At 40.9% G+C, this 14,891-nt stretch overlaps 1 protein-coding gene across 2 annotated transcripts in view; it reads left to right on the forward strand.

Annotated features, from left to right (window-relative positions):
• Window positions 1–14,555, forward strand: part of LOC117562730 (phosphofurin acidic cluster sorting protein 2-like) — a 60,195-nt gene extending 45,640 nt beyond the window's left edge. The window contains exons 12-25 of one of the 2 annotated variants that reach the window (XM_034240616.1): window positions 363–490; window positions 1,304–1,436; window positions 1,527–1,631; window positions 2,361–2,467; window positions 3,939–4,093; window positions 5,110–5,220; window positions 6,307–6,409; window positions 7,945–7,977; window positions 9,547–9,589; window positions 10,198–10,240; window positions 10,872–11,010; window positions 11,084–11,307; window positions 11,574–11,687; window positions 12,376–14,555. In XM_034240616.1, the coding sequence (XP_034096507.1) occupies window positions 363–490; window positions 1,304–1,436; window positions 1,527–1,631; window positions 2,361–2,467; window positions 3,939–4,093; window positions 5,110–5,220; window positions 6,307–6,409; window positions 7,945–7,977; window positions 9,547–9,589; window positions 10,198–10,240; window positions 10,872–11,010; window positions 11,084–11,307; window positions 11,574–11,687; window positions 12,376–12,491 (1,554 nt within the window). In that variant the 3' untranslated portion in view covers window positions 12,492–14,555. The remainder of the gene's footprint in view (window positions 1–362; window positions 491–1,303; window positions 1,437–1,526; window positions 1,632–2,360; window positions 2,468–3,938; window positions 4,094–5,109; window positions 5,221–6,306; window positions 6,410–7,944; window positions 7,978–9,546; window positions 9,590–10,197; window positions 10,241–10,871; window positions 11,011–11,083; window positions 11,308–11,573; window positions 11,688–12,375) is intronic. The other variant, XM_034240617.1, reaches the window with a different exon arrangement.
• The last annotated feature ends 336 nt before the right edge of the window (window positions 14,556–14,891 follow it).

Raw genomic sequence — 14,891 nt, forward strand, 5'->3', positions numbered from 1 at the left:
TCCACTAACCCAATTCAAACGGATAAAATAAAACCGCAGGAACCGTGTTTCCTTAGCTAAGAGACCCTGACTTTTTGTATCTCTTCCATCATGGTGGTCTGGTCTCGCATCATTATATCCTACTTCAACAGCCATGCTCTATTATTTACCAGCCTCAACTCTTTCAACTCTTTACTTTTGAAATGCTGCACCACGCACAAAAGCACATCAAGAATACAGAACAAACCAGAACCCCAGAGAAACATTGATGTAGAAGTAGATGGGACATGACAGCGCCTGTGTTGAACGATAAACATCAGCATTGTCCTCTTCCAGCCCTATTGGCTAATCTTTGCCCCCCCCCTCTCTTTTTTTTGGTGCAGGAGCCAGAGACTGAGGACAGCGGGCCAGGGCCGGGGGAGGTGAGCAGCTGGGATGTCAACACTGAGCGGGTGACCAGCACTGTTGGCAAGCTCTGCAAGACTGAGTCCCAAAACCACATGTCTCCCAGGTACAGTGCTGATCCCCACATCTCGAAACATGTGCACAACAGAATGTTATGTCCCAGTGTTTCCCCTATGGAAGCAGGGGAGTTAACCCCCTAGGGTAACTGCTTTAGGGGGACGGCATGGTAAAACACTCATTCCACCAAATTCAATTATCAAATTTAACACGAAAATATGTATCAGTTATCAAAATAAACACAAACCTCACACATAGGCACACATTACATCCACAGCACTTATCTAGGGAGAGAATGCATCTCTTTTACTCCCGTTATTCCCCTCTTCCAAAACATTGGAGCAAGTGCCAGGAGTTGAGTTTTCATTATTTTGACTGTGTGTTAACTGCTTGCCAAATGAATCAGAGCACACAATCCAAATTGCCTGCTACGTTACCATATGCCCGGTTGCTGTCAAAGTAATATTCCATTTAAAAGGATATTTTTGAAATGGGGCAACATTACATCACTTCCAGCCAACTTCATAGAACATAATGAGGGCAAATCAGCATCAGCGATCTGTGCTAACAGAATATTCTCTGGTCCAGCTCAGCTGAAAACACAGAATCCGTCAGCATGCTAGCCAACCTTCACTTGTGAAACTAAAGAACAGAGGACATTAAGGATCGTATGAAATTTCAGCAATGCAGCATGAATAAAGAGACTGCGAGTGGGAATAGGTTACTTTAGATTTGTTTTCTTGTATTTTGGAAAGGGATCTTTTTTCCTAAAGGTTTTGTCATGTTCTCAGCCCAGTACATTTAGGTTCCCTACTCTTTCTGTTGTGTACTTTGAACACCTCGTGTCTCCTCTCGTCCTCAGTAAAGTGGAGAACAGGCTGCAGAGGCGTCCTCGCAGCACCTCCATGAAAGACAGACAGAACTCCAAGGCCCAGAGCGACAGGACCAGCAGCATGGAGAGCGAGTGCTCCCCAGACTCACGACTCATCGCACAGGTAAAACACCTCCGAAGATGTGACACCAAGCCGCATATGTGTCCTCTACGCATGTGAAAATATAACCTCTGCCTCTCTTTTGTGTCAAAGGTTCCCAGGAAGTCTGTGTATGACCAGCTGAACCAGATCCTCATCTCTGACGAACGCCTGCCAGAGAGCATCATCCTCATCAACACCATGGAGTGGCAAGGGCAGGTCAGTGGACTTTTAAACATTAACACATTACAGTAGAAAGAGTTGGGCAGGATCAGGCATGATGGGGCATGCCAGTAGCATTTCTTGACATTATTGCAAAAAGGCAGTAATACAAACATTTAGTTGAACCCCAGTAGCATGTTTTTTATGTGTAACATATTGACATCGCTATGTCACACTTGTGCTTCTATTGGTTAGCGCTTCAACACATTGAACATGATAAGTCTAAGAGGCGGGACTTCTCTAAGTGATTGAGCAATCATAATAGAGCCGGCCAGCTAACCAATTAGAGCAGACTGGGCTCTGATTTCAGACATGTAGAGCATGTAAACATGTCACAGTAGAGCCACAAAATACAAATATGAACCTGAAAATGAGCCCAAGACGTTCCCTTTGAATAATTGATTTCATTGCAAAATAATATTGTTTTCAGCCTTTCAATTATTTTAAAGAGTTTTATATTATATTAAAGGGAATATCTTTGGGTAAAGGACTGGCAAAACAAAACATTCAAAGACATCACCTTCAACTTTGAGAATCTGGGATGCACAATTTTTCACTATTTATAGACCATTTATAAACCAAATGATTAATCTAGAATAACAATAGACATACTAATCAAAAGGGAAAACAGTCCCAAATGTTTTCCTTTGCTGTCTTTCCCACCCGATGGACCGAGCATCCTGTGTGTCCATGATCTCATGGAGTCCCTCCTGTGTTTCTGTGCAGTATGTGTCCGAGCTGCTCCACGAGCAGGGCCAGCCCATCGTGTCCACCTGCTCTGCTGCTGATGTTCAGGCTGCCTTCAACACCATCGTCACTCGCATCCAGAGATTGTGAGTCTCACACTCACACACACACACACACACACACACACACACACACACACACACACACACATACACACACACACATACACACACACACACATACACACACACACACACACACACACACACACACACACACACACACACACACACACACACACACACACACACACACGCTAGTTGAAAGACCATAGCCACCAGAAAGTGTGATCCTACAGCCTGTTATCTCAGTGTGTGTTTATATTGGCCTGCTGCCAGAGAATTCCAGGATGCTTCTACCTTTTAAAGCTTCTAGTGAGGTTTTTTGAGGAAGCTTAGAATCCATGTCATCACCCTTGCAGAAACAGAATATTATCTAATTTTATTGAGGTATTCGAGTTGTCCGTTGGTCGGGCCGTGCCATTCCTGCAAACATGTCTCAGGCCATGAGGGAACTTCTTCAAATCTGTCCCAAACCTCCACTTTCGCTGAATAAGCATTTTCGTTGAAGTCACTGTGACCTCACAAAACACATTTAGCCATAGCATGTTAAATAGGATAAAGCGATGCGGTGTTGGACAGACATGGATATAACCTGCAGCTTGCCAGTGGTTATATAAATCTAATTAAGACTGTATTCAAATGTTTATTTTAATTTCAACGTTATAAGCCGAGTTCTGAACTATTCGGTACAGCCTTATCGCTTACGCTGCTGAATTCCTCTAGTGTGAACCCATTCTATCACGATGCGTCTCTTTCCCATGAACTCTGAGACTGCCTCCTCTCTTCCTGGGATCCATCTGCTCGGCTGCCAGCTGCTCAGGATGTCGTGTCAGAGGGAACCTGAGGCTGTCTCCGTTTGCTCTGCTGATTCTGTTAAACCTGTTTCTCTTTAATCCAGCTACACTTCCACTCTTTACACACCTGCTCCTCAGTCGACCTGTTTAGTCCAGCTGGGGTCATGTCATGTGGAAGGTCTCTGATGTTAACTGCTCGGTGCTGTCACAGATATAGCCGGCTCCTGGGTTTCTCCTGGAATTTCATCTCTGAGAAAAAGGACAATTGCAACCCACACATAGTTAGGTCCTGTTGTGCTATTGGACAGTATGATCTTTCGACATTTTACTCAGAAATCTCAAACTCTGAAGCATTCAGCTACAAAGTCATTTCTTAGATATTGTTTACACTCTTTTTAGTCTTCATAGCTAAACTGAGTCGTAGGATTGTACGATCCAGATCTAAAAGCTCTTGCAATATTTGGTCTAACTCCAGAAAGACTCGCAGATTCTTGCAAGTGTCTGGTATTAAAAATTATAACATGACATAATCTGGCTTTTGATACTAAGGTATTAACCGGTTTTGAACCAGAGAACAAAAAAAACCCTCTTTTGAGGTATAAATCTTCAGACAGCCGTGAATTCTCTCACGCTCCCCCCCCTGACACAAATATCTATGTCTTAATTGCTCACCCCTCCTTTCCTTATGTCAACCCTCGCAGCTGTAACTGCAATGCACAGACACCCCCGACGATGAAGGTGGCGGTGGCCGGCGACCAGAGTTACCTCAGCACCATCCTGAGGTTCTTCGTGGAGCAGCTGGCCAACAAGACACCCGACTGGCTCAGTTACATACGCTTCCTGGTCATCCCCATAGGTAAGTCCTCCAGGATTAGTGCAAACACCAGCTAAGGCCCTGTGTCCACAAAGCGTCTTCTTCTGGCACTCTCACCACCTTTGTTTGAAAGATTAGCAACCCGCTTTTGCTGAAGGGTGTTCTTTTTTCAATAATGACCGCCTCGTTGCACATTATCCCGCTTATTACAGGGCCACATACTAAATAAACAAATTACTTGACTCCCAATATTAATAAATATATATATTTTATTGATGTAAACATTATCGTATTGCTTCTGCTGAGAAAAAAATGGTCCTTTCCACAGCGTACCAATGGCTTGAACTGCAACAACATAACTTAAAATGACGGAAGCACTGGTCGGGGTTTGCTGTGCTTGTCTGTTTAGTTTATTTTTCGCCAACAAGTCCTTAAACAAAACCAGAGCAGCCCAAACCGTGTTCCTTTTAGTGTTGACTTCCTGTCTGCCTTCTTCTGCTGATTTCTCTAATGTCCCACTCTGTCTTTTAACCTATTTTCTTCTCTCATTGATGCTCCTCAGCAATGGTCATTATTTTTCTTAGCAGCGATGTGTTATCGAGTATTAACAACCTCTGAAATGTCCAAATGAACCAATCAGAATCGAGCATTTAACTAAGCCATGTAATAATATCTAATAAGTGCTACTTTGTGTTTGTTTGACATTGTTTTTTCCCCATGAGAAACCAACGGAAGATGCCTGGCTTTAGATTGTATGACTGAGTTGGTCTTCTAATGGCCGTAGAGCAAGGAGGACGATAAAAAACACAACACTGCCCGGCTTTTTCCACAAATGGGCTTCACAGCCTTTGTTATGATACAACAAAACAAATTGAGATAAGGATAAACAAACTTGGTAAGCATTTGCTCCATTTTCTACAGTGACGTCACAAGCTCTTTATGAAAAGTTGAGATTATTTTCATCTAGAATCGCTAAAAGCTGCCGCACTAGAAAGACTTTGAAAGAGACGCATGAAAATACCCTATGTGTACTCATTCATTGCCTTTTCTCTGCACAGGTTCTCATCCCCTGGCAAAGTATGTGGCCTCCTTTGACAGCCGGTTCAACAGCATCTTTATGGACACTGCGTGGAGGGAGCTGTTCTGCAGGACGGAGCGGCCCGCCTCAGGTAGGATGCACGGCTCTGATGGGGCTACAAAGAAAGGCTGCGTGTCTAATGTTCAGCCAACTTGAAAGGGAATGAAATGGGGTTAGAGGATGGGTCAGGGGCTGATGGATGGGAAGAAGAGGTTTTCCTCCAATTGCAAGAGACAGCTACAGCTTGCTGCAGTGTAGCAAACGGTCCTCGATTATGGCACGGCTCCTCCTCCCTGTAAACTGTCTGCTAAAGGAGCCCAGCAGGCTGTCAGAACTCTGACTCAGATACTCACCCCAAAGACTGTCAAAGTTGCAGTCTTAAGATTTTGGGCTGTTTTTTTATACCCAATCCAGTCCCTATACTTTTTATTTTCTCTTTCACATAACCACAAAGTATAGCGTCAAAAAGCCTTTAAAAAGAAAGCCTCTAAAGAAAAATGCCCTTCTGCTTCCTTTTAACTATCTAACTTTTAATCTAGTCGCTGCTGATTTGCTTATTTAGGTCATACAGAGGCATCCGTTTTAAACTGAGACTGTTTCATAACCAGTTGATACTCCTCTCAGCTTGTATTCTAATTATTTTTACTCAATGTTCACTCTTCTTTCCCAGACCTTCTGGATATGCCTCGATCATCCTCACCTATTTGCACACAGTAGGTGCAATAGTGGCAGTTCTACACATAATGTTGTATCATCTTAAAAGTTGTTCCAAGAAAATAAAAAGTATGTTAAAGTACTGGGTCCTTCATGGATGGCTCTGAGTACGTTCCATCAATTAGACGAAGTAGAATGAACTGCAGAGAGGTCAAAATAAGTAAACGCTTAAAAATCCGCCGGCGTTTCCACATATCACTTTGGCAGACATACATGTGGCCCAGAGGCTTTCTGTTAGACACACAATTCATCTTGTGTGTCTTATGGCTGACTTCACCCACGTTTTTAATGGCATTTTACACTCCCCCTCCTCCTCAAATCAGTGGAATGAAAATGATTAATGCGCACTCTTCTAGCAACTGCTGTATGTGAGAATTAGCATGTGCATCAATTGTCTTGCAGCTTGTTAGTCAGACAGGAGACATCAGAGGTTGTTAACAATCTGCCCCCCCCTTTCCTGCAGATAACATCGATGTAGCAGGACGAGTCGTTCAGTATCTGGTCGGCGCCAACGTGTCTCACCAGTTCCCCATCTCAGAGGCGATGCTCACCTACAAACAGAAGAGGTAATGTTTGTTTTATGATTGTATAAACTCATGTAATGTTTGTCTGTGTATGCATGCATACATTTGTGCTCTTTTAAAGCATGATTTCTAATCTAGAGTACTGATATAAATGCTCAGATGTCTTTATTCTCATTAAAAGTGAGGCCTAGAACAAATGTAGCTACTATAATCAGAAAAGCTGCATGAGGAAGAGGTTTAAATGCAAATGCATGCAAACAAGCACATACACTAAACACACACCGTGCTGTGCTGTGTGATGGTGTCACTGTAGAGCAGGGGCAGGCAACCCGCTGCTCTAGAGCCACGTGCGATCGGATCGTCTGCCCATCTGCAGATTTCTCTGCTAGAAATACGTTATTTTATTTCATACACTTTTTTGCAATCTTTCAAAGGAAACACTTCTTGTGTTTGAGGTAATAATGTGACCCATGAATGCCTAATTTAATAATATATATTAGGCACACAAAAACAGATTTTAAATACAAACTGGCCTATCCTTTACTGTTTTTAAGCCACTAGGCAACAGCTAAAACTATTTCAAAGTTGTCTAGTTCTTATTTTATAAATGTTCATCAAATATTTAGAGGACTCAAATAGGCATGTAAAAGTTTTGTTTAATTAATTAAACAAGCACATGCCAATGTATGTTTTTAGCCTCTTGATAAGAGTTTTGTGATTTCCTTTTCTTAACAGTTAAAAATACCAAAACATGTCAACAGTTTATTTTGTTGTTTAATTTTATAAATGCCATGAACTATAGTTTTTGCAGATATAGTATAACTATATATAATAAGCTGTGCCATCAAATATGTTTTGCGGTTCCATCTGATTTGCTCTTTTGATGGTAAACGTTGCCGACCCCTGCTCTACATCTCTGGGCTCAAAGTATTGGAAAATGTTTAATTTGAACCATTATGTTTTTATAATGTGGGGAAGATTTTTTTATTTTACATACTACTTGAATAGTGTTTAGTTTTCTCATCAACACAATCATTAATGAACAATGTTGAAGATCACTCCATTAAATAATTAAAACCCTCAAAGATATTATAAACAACTGGCTAAAATATACAAAATATAATAATTGCTGGTGGTATAAAGGAATTCCATCATCTTCATTTTTCACATTTGCATTTACAGTAACAACTTAATTATGGCCCCCTTCAATTTGACACAGACATGCTGTACAAATTAAATACCACGAGTTGCTGCGGTATTGGATGATAATTATATTTGGTTATCCATGATTAAAGGATTCCTTTCCCAGAACCACTGCTTAATAATAGGTTCATGGCTGGTTAGTGCATGTGACAGAGCTGCACAGGCCTTCTCCAACATCTCTCAAACACAGACGCACTCAGCAGACACTTGTTGCATTTCTGTCTGCGTTTGTTGCTTTTCTTTCTGACGTTTGACCAACCCTTGCCCTCTCTAAGAACGGCTTCCTATTGGTCAGAAGGTACTCAACACAACACGCAGTTTTAACACTGTCGCATTCCTTCTCCCCCCTCTCCCCCTTTTGATTTGCATTCAAGGAAAAGAAGTTTGTATTTTGATTTTTACATCAGGTATCTAATTTCTCTCTTGTTTTTGTTTTTTGAACCTCCTTATTTTCTCTCCCTCCATTTGGCTTGAGCCCCTTGATGTGTCTTTAACATTTCCCCTCTTCACGCTCGATACTCACTTCTCTGCACTCCGTCCTGACCTCTGTCTTTGGTTTGGTGTGGCGCTTGACTCTTACTGTCCTCTGTGTGTTGTTGCTGTGAAGATTTGCCTAACAACCTTTAATAACAACCCCAACATATTGGAATGCACTTTTTCTGTGTCATACATCCAACAACAATGAAGAAGCCATTTTGAATGAACCCAGCAGATTGTTTGTTAAAGATGTTATATTGACTTAAAAGTGGGCTTCCAGAATCTCAGGAAGTGTATTGGTTTACCCTTATCAGTGGATTATATTATATGGAATATTTTTGGGATGATTCATTTAACTAAAGTAATGTCATTTGCCATGTTAATGTGATATTCCGTTTAATTCTTAACCGCATCAAAACTAATGAAACCCACATATTTCTTTATATAAAATAATCTAAGTGAAGAAAATCTCCATTCACAAAGTGAAGTCTTATATATTGTTTGACCCCATATAAACGGTTAATTATGTGAACAATGGTACAGGTTGTGATGCTACCCAATTCTTACACAATCTACAAAATAATGTAAACAAACATGGCATAATAGAGCACCGGCCAAGGTGGTCAGATTGCTGGGGGCTGCGTTCCTTTATATGCACTGGAGCGGGAGCCAGCAGCGTTCCTCGCACTTCCGTTGTTTGCTGTGGGTGGAATCTATTCTGCGGGCTCGTGAAACACTGAGAATCACAAACTAGTTTTAGGAAATGCGTCGTTAGAGGACAAAAAACACGTTCTCAGCTCTTCCCTGCTGAATCATTGGGTACATTTTTGAATTGTTGTTGCCTGCGTGTGTGTTAAAGGAACTTTTTTTACTTCATCCCCAAAAGGGTCATTTATTTATCAATTCCTCACTCATCGATGTGAACATGCTTTTTTGCTTGTTGAAAGTGAAAATGCATGTGTTCAGGAAGTAGTGAGCATACTGGATAAATTAGACTTATGGTTTGAATTTATGATTATATTTGTCTTTTAATTCAAAGTAAAAGGAATGAGTCATTGATAAACTGGATCATTTTGGGGTTGAAATATACCTTGTAACTTTAATGAGGACTTCCGTAATGTTTTCCTATCTTTTTTAAGGCATGTATTAAACTAGAAACTCAACACTTCAGAGTAGTGTTACCAAGGTTACCCCGGCTGGACCCAAACTATCACTTAAGGTCCCATGTATAGAATTAGCTCCTAGTCCCGGTTGATAAGTATGACCTCATCTTCTTTTGGTTGTAAGGAGCGTTCCCCCCATTCATCTCATTGTAACATGACCCCCAAGATGACCCCATTCCACCCAATGTGCCATTTCTTCTGCAATGGGACATGATGCAGGTCATGCAACAGCCATCCTCCCTCAGGACCATTGAGTGTTCATGTGACCTCTGAAGTGTTAAAACAAATCTACTTAAGGTCATACTAACAGCCTCTTACCCCTCTTCCTGTTTACAGCCCTGATGAGGACTCCTGTCAGAAGTTTGTGCCATTTATTGGGGTAAGATCTTTTTATTTTCCTATTCTAAGGTGCCAGAATAATGTTTTGTGTTATTTAGATCTGTATTACTCTATTGTAAAAGTACTTTCTCTTCATGGAACCATCATTGATATTTTTAGCAATACTTAAAACGGGAAATATAGTAACACAATACTCATCACCTGTGTAATACCAACGATAGCTCTGTACAATCATTTCAGCTCTTAGATAATTGGGAAATAAATTAACTTGGCAACTTATCCACTAAATTTCAAATAAATGTCGGATGGATATCTTTCTAAGAAATCACATCTTCTATAACAGAATAAGATAAAAACCAAGAAGGCACTGAATGTTACCCCGCATAAAAGAATATAATCAAAATGTGCTAATGGGTTCCATGCCACCATCGCTCGATAATGAACGGTTCTGTCAAATGACTTTTTCTACACGAGGCAATAAAGGAAGACCCTCAGATGACTGTCAAGTAGAATAATTATGTCTTGATGAAAGAAATGATAGGTTTCTATCAAATATTTCTTGCAGGCTTGAGTTATGATGAAATATTTAATAAAGCAGACTTTTCACATTAATTAGTTTCACACCAAAGTTTTTTTTTTTTTTTGCAGGTTGTGAAAGTTGGGATTGTGGAGCAGAGCCTCTCAACTTCAGGTAAGGAAGTTTTTCTTTTTAAAGGTGTGGTATTATTTTTGTCAGGTTAGGGTTTATTTTGTCAGGACATTTGGCCTATATATTGTGGTATTCAATAAAGTGTTCAAGGTCCCCTATTATACTATTGTCAACCATATAATATAAGTCTCAGATATATATAAAAAAGTCTCTGAAGTGTTTGGCTCGAAATACCAAACAGATCATGCAAAAGTGCTGATTCTGGTTCTGTAGCTTTAAATGCTAATGAGCTGCTCCTGGCCACTCCCCACGCCCCTCTGCAAGATATTTGGTTAATTGGGAACACAATGGTGCTCTAGGAGGAGAGTCAGGTGATAAGGTGGGTGGGGTTACCCTGGTTGGCTTATGGTTACACAACCCAAAGAAACATTGTGACATCACAAAAAGGCCAAAATCTGATCAACTCATTTTCAGACAGGATTTTTATATAAATGGATCGGGACCAAAAGTGAGAGAATCTTTTGCCTGAAACTTTCAGATCTCTTAACACAGAGGAGACACGTGTTTATGTATATAAGACATGAAAAAGTGGATGTTTCATTCATAATAGGTGACTTTTAAAGTGTTACTTTAAAGCTTTATGTAAGACACTTTTTCCCCCCCCAATGTGCAGTGGATTCAGATGATGCGATGGGGGTCAACACAAGCATCCTGGGCTCCCCAACGCCCCCATCGGCTGGTCCGTATGGGAAGGAAATCGGCGGCACCCCCCCTCAGTCTCCCTCTGTGTCCACCGCACTCTCTGGAGCTGGGTATGAAACACACAAACACACACATTATTGTTTCTCAGTGGTAGTGTCTCTGACCCGCCTGTCCCTGCTGCAGCTCTCCGTGCTTTGGCAGTGAGGTGATGGGGCTACAGGTGGACTACTGGACGTGGCAGGGCCCAGAGAAGAAGAAGGAGGGGGAGAAGAGGGATGTTGGACTGAAGAACACGCTGAAGAGTAACTTCCGCTCTCTGCAAGTCAGCCGCCTGCCCTGCGGGGGGGAACTCACCCCCCCACCCAGCATGGCCATGACTGTAGTCACCAAGGAGAAGAACAAGAAAGGTACGCCTTGGAAAACACGCTTATAAATCAATGTTAATGAAAACATCGGAAAGGGTTACGGAGCCAGGGGAGCTGGTAATGTTCCTAGACATAAATTGGAATCAACAAGATTAAAGTCATAAAAATAAAGAGAAAAAACATGTGCATTAGTACTCCCTGAGACCTGCAAACACACTTTCTATTCGTAAAACTGTGTAAAACAGTACACAAGTAACACAATAAGATAAAGAAAATATGTTTTTATGTCTTCATTTCTTTTTCTCCAGTGATATTTCTCAGCAAGAAGCCCAAGGAGAAGGATCTGGACTCTAAGAGCCAGGTGATAGACGGCATCAGCAGACTGATCTGCACAGCCAAGCACCAGCACACCATGCTGAGAGGTAAGACTGCTCTGTTCACGCAGCTGAGGCTGCAGCGCCCTCTGCTGGAGAAGGGGGGACCTTCAATAACATTTACTTTTTAACAGTTGCGTAAACAAAGTGTTTAGAGCTGTATCAAATAGTTTAAAGTTTATTTCATTTGTTTAAGCCTGGTATTTCTGCACAGTTGCCGATAAAGATTAGGATACACTTGTATTATTAGTGTTAGGCTTTTTGTAGATTACATTCGAGGTGGCTGTGGAGGGTTGTGTCCAATAATTGGTGACATTTCATTAAATAAAAGGTATATTTTTATAATTTACAAAACATATCTTGTATATTTAAATATTCTGCATTCTCTGCTCTAACGCTATTATAGTAAATGACTTGAGTTGTTACAAACAATATGTATCTGCGTTTCATTCTGTGCTCTTTCAACATGTCATAAATGTATCTATGTTAATGGCTCTGATTAGGTATATTAATTAAGAAGAATAGAACTCAATGAATCAGTGTATTCAAATTGAGGATTTAAAAAATGTCTCTGTGACGTCATAAAATCAGACCACTTGAAAACCTCAACAGAAGAAATTCTTATTATAACCCGTAGACTCATCTGTTCTTTGACATACAAATTCCAGAGCGTCCATCCTGAAATATTGAAAGTCTTATCTTCTTCGTGCATTAATCCTTGCTTCCTCGTCCTCAGTCACTATCGATGGAGTGGAGTGGAACGACGTGAAGTTTTTCCAGCTCGCTGCCCAGTGGCCGAGCCACGTAAAGCACTTCCCGGTGGGGATCTTCGGGTACACTAAGCCTGTGTGACCCCGGCCGCCCCCCCACTCCACCAGACTCTCTGCTGCACTTGTCTCCCTGAGAGGATGCAGAGAATCAGAGGAAAGGCCGACGGGCCGGCAGTAATAGTTTTCCTGTGGAAATCTTACTGTCTCACAACCACGTGTTTAATACACAACCTTCATGTTGTCAATTGGATGTTTTTGATGTTGACGTTGTTTGGGTGTTGTTGTTGTTTTTTACACACTGCGAAAAGAACAAGTACTATTTTGTAAGATTTGTGCTACCGCCTCGGAGGTATTTTGAGGTTTTATGACAATTTGCCACATTTCGATAATGGCAGCTGTGTTTGCACTTTGTTTTTGTTAACATTTTATTATTTCTGTGAAATCCTACATTTATTGTTACTCTATACGCAATGGAGGAGTGTGGCGGTGACGTGCAGTGGCGTGCGTGAGATCGTTTGAGGCCGTGTTTGTTGTTGAAAGTTGGAATATTGCTGTGAATCTAGATGGAATCCTTCTCTTCGAAACTCCGTTTTCTTACTCGTCCCTTTACTTTCTCACTACTTTTATAGAAAGGAACAGAAAGATCTGTTTTGCCTCATTGCTCTTAGGGCACACTGTACCTAAAACAAGGAATTTTTTGAAGGTAGCTATAATGAATGTAGCTATAGAGCATTTGTAAGAATGTGTAAGCAAACACTAACATCCAGACTGTCACACCCACTTAGAAGCAGGGTCACATGACGCAGCAGTACATATTTCAACTATCAACAGCTGAATGCCAAATTTAGTCGTGACTGTATGAACTGTCGGATTGTTTTTCCGTTCCCCCTTTATGTTCAGGCTTACCTGAGTGGACGTCTCACAGACCTGCGGATACTTAGCAAATCTCTCCAGACGTGCAGTGATGTGCCAAAGTCGAGTTTGTTTTACAGTGTGGCCACCAGAGTTCTTGGTTAGTCCAAACTTCACAGTATGAAACTAAAATAGTACATTAAATGTATTCATGGTCCCTGTGGAGATCAGTATTTAGATTACTGAGATAATAAACCAGTTAGTACTCCACATTTAGCCCCATTAAGCATTTGCAAAGCGTGTACACATCCTAACCAAGCAATTACTGCTGTGTCCTTTATTATAGCGTCTCAAACATACTGCTAGGTTGGACAGGTATGGGTAAAATGACTGAGGAGTGTGACTTGCTTTGACAGCAGGGTCGAGCGCAATACAAGTATTGAATTACTTTAAATCTGATGAAAGGTGTATGGAGCCTTGCCAGACGTCCGAGTCACTGCCTGTGTGTCTGTGTTGGTGTGCTATGTGTTTCGATGGTACTCCCTGAATAGTGTTACGTGAAACTTTTGCAATAGGAAACCTTTGGACAAAGGGCCTTCTGTATGAGGTAGTTGTTGCTTTTTTTTATAAAGTGAAGACTTTGATTGGCTGGCTTTTCTTAGTAATGTATATACATATATACAAGATGTATTATTGTGAATTCCCCCCTACTATCCACTAAATTGAAAAGCACAAATAGCTTACCTTTATCTCTTAACATAAATGCCAAATATATATTTCCAGAACTCATAACTATGAAGTTGACTTGTACAATACAAACACTATTACTACTCTCATACATTTCCCTCACTTTGTAATGCACTTTCATGTGGTTTTCTACATATTTTAGCTCAAATTGGGACACACTTTGTTTGAGGTGACGTCTTATATTTGAATTGTAAAACCACTACCTTTAGTCAAGAGGCCGTTTTAGTTTTCAAAATGAACCTTTTCCATAGGGATGTTGTGTTTGTTATGGGTTTAAGCGTCCTACGAGGTCTTGATAACCCTTTCTGGCCGTCTGTTACTTTGCCACTTGATGTTGAAACGCTTATTCAGCAGCTACCACCATGCGCGTCTGCCTGGGACTAATCAGTCAAGTTTCCCTGTCTCCTGCTTTCTGAAGGCTTCACTAATCTTCTTTGAGTCGGGACACCAACTGGCCCTTACAGTATGAAACATCAGACTGTGAAGTGTTAGAGGAAATGTGTCATGTTAGTCTTTGAAATATTAAACAGGCATAACGACGAGTGTATTTCAATGTATTTGACCTCGAGTTTTCGCTTCTTTTTGCCCTAATTCTAGAGGTAGCATGGGGGTGTTTTTAATAGACTGGATCAATGAGCAGGCATCCTTTAGCACAGTAACAAACTAACATCAGTGTTTGTTTAAATGCCATCTCATTGCTCCTGTTACTTGAAATGCCACCCAGTGTCTTTGCACAAACCCTATTTTAAATGACATGACAGTATTTTTTAATTTACCACTAAAAAAATATATGGATTACTCTGCATGTTTTACTATAGATGTAAATATGTTTTGGATTTTTATATTGTTTTGTTTCTTTCCATGCTCCCACAAGCAGTTGTGT

This window comes from Gymnodraco acuticeps, unplaced genomic scaffold, assembly GCF_902827175.1.
Source record: "Gymnodraco acuticeps unplaced genomic scaffold, fGymAcu1.1, whole genome shotgun sequence".
In the NCBI taxonomy this organism is placed as follows: Eukaryota; Metazoa; Chordata; class Actinopteri; order Perciformes; family Bathydraconidae; genus Gymnodraco; species Gymnodraco acuticeps.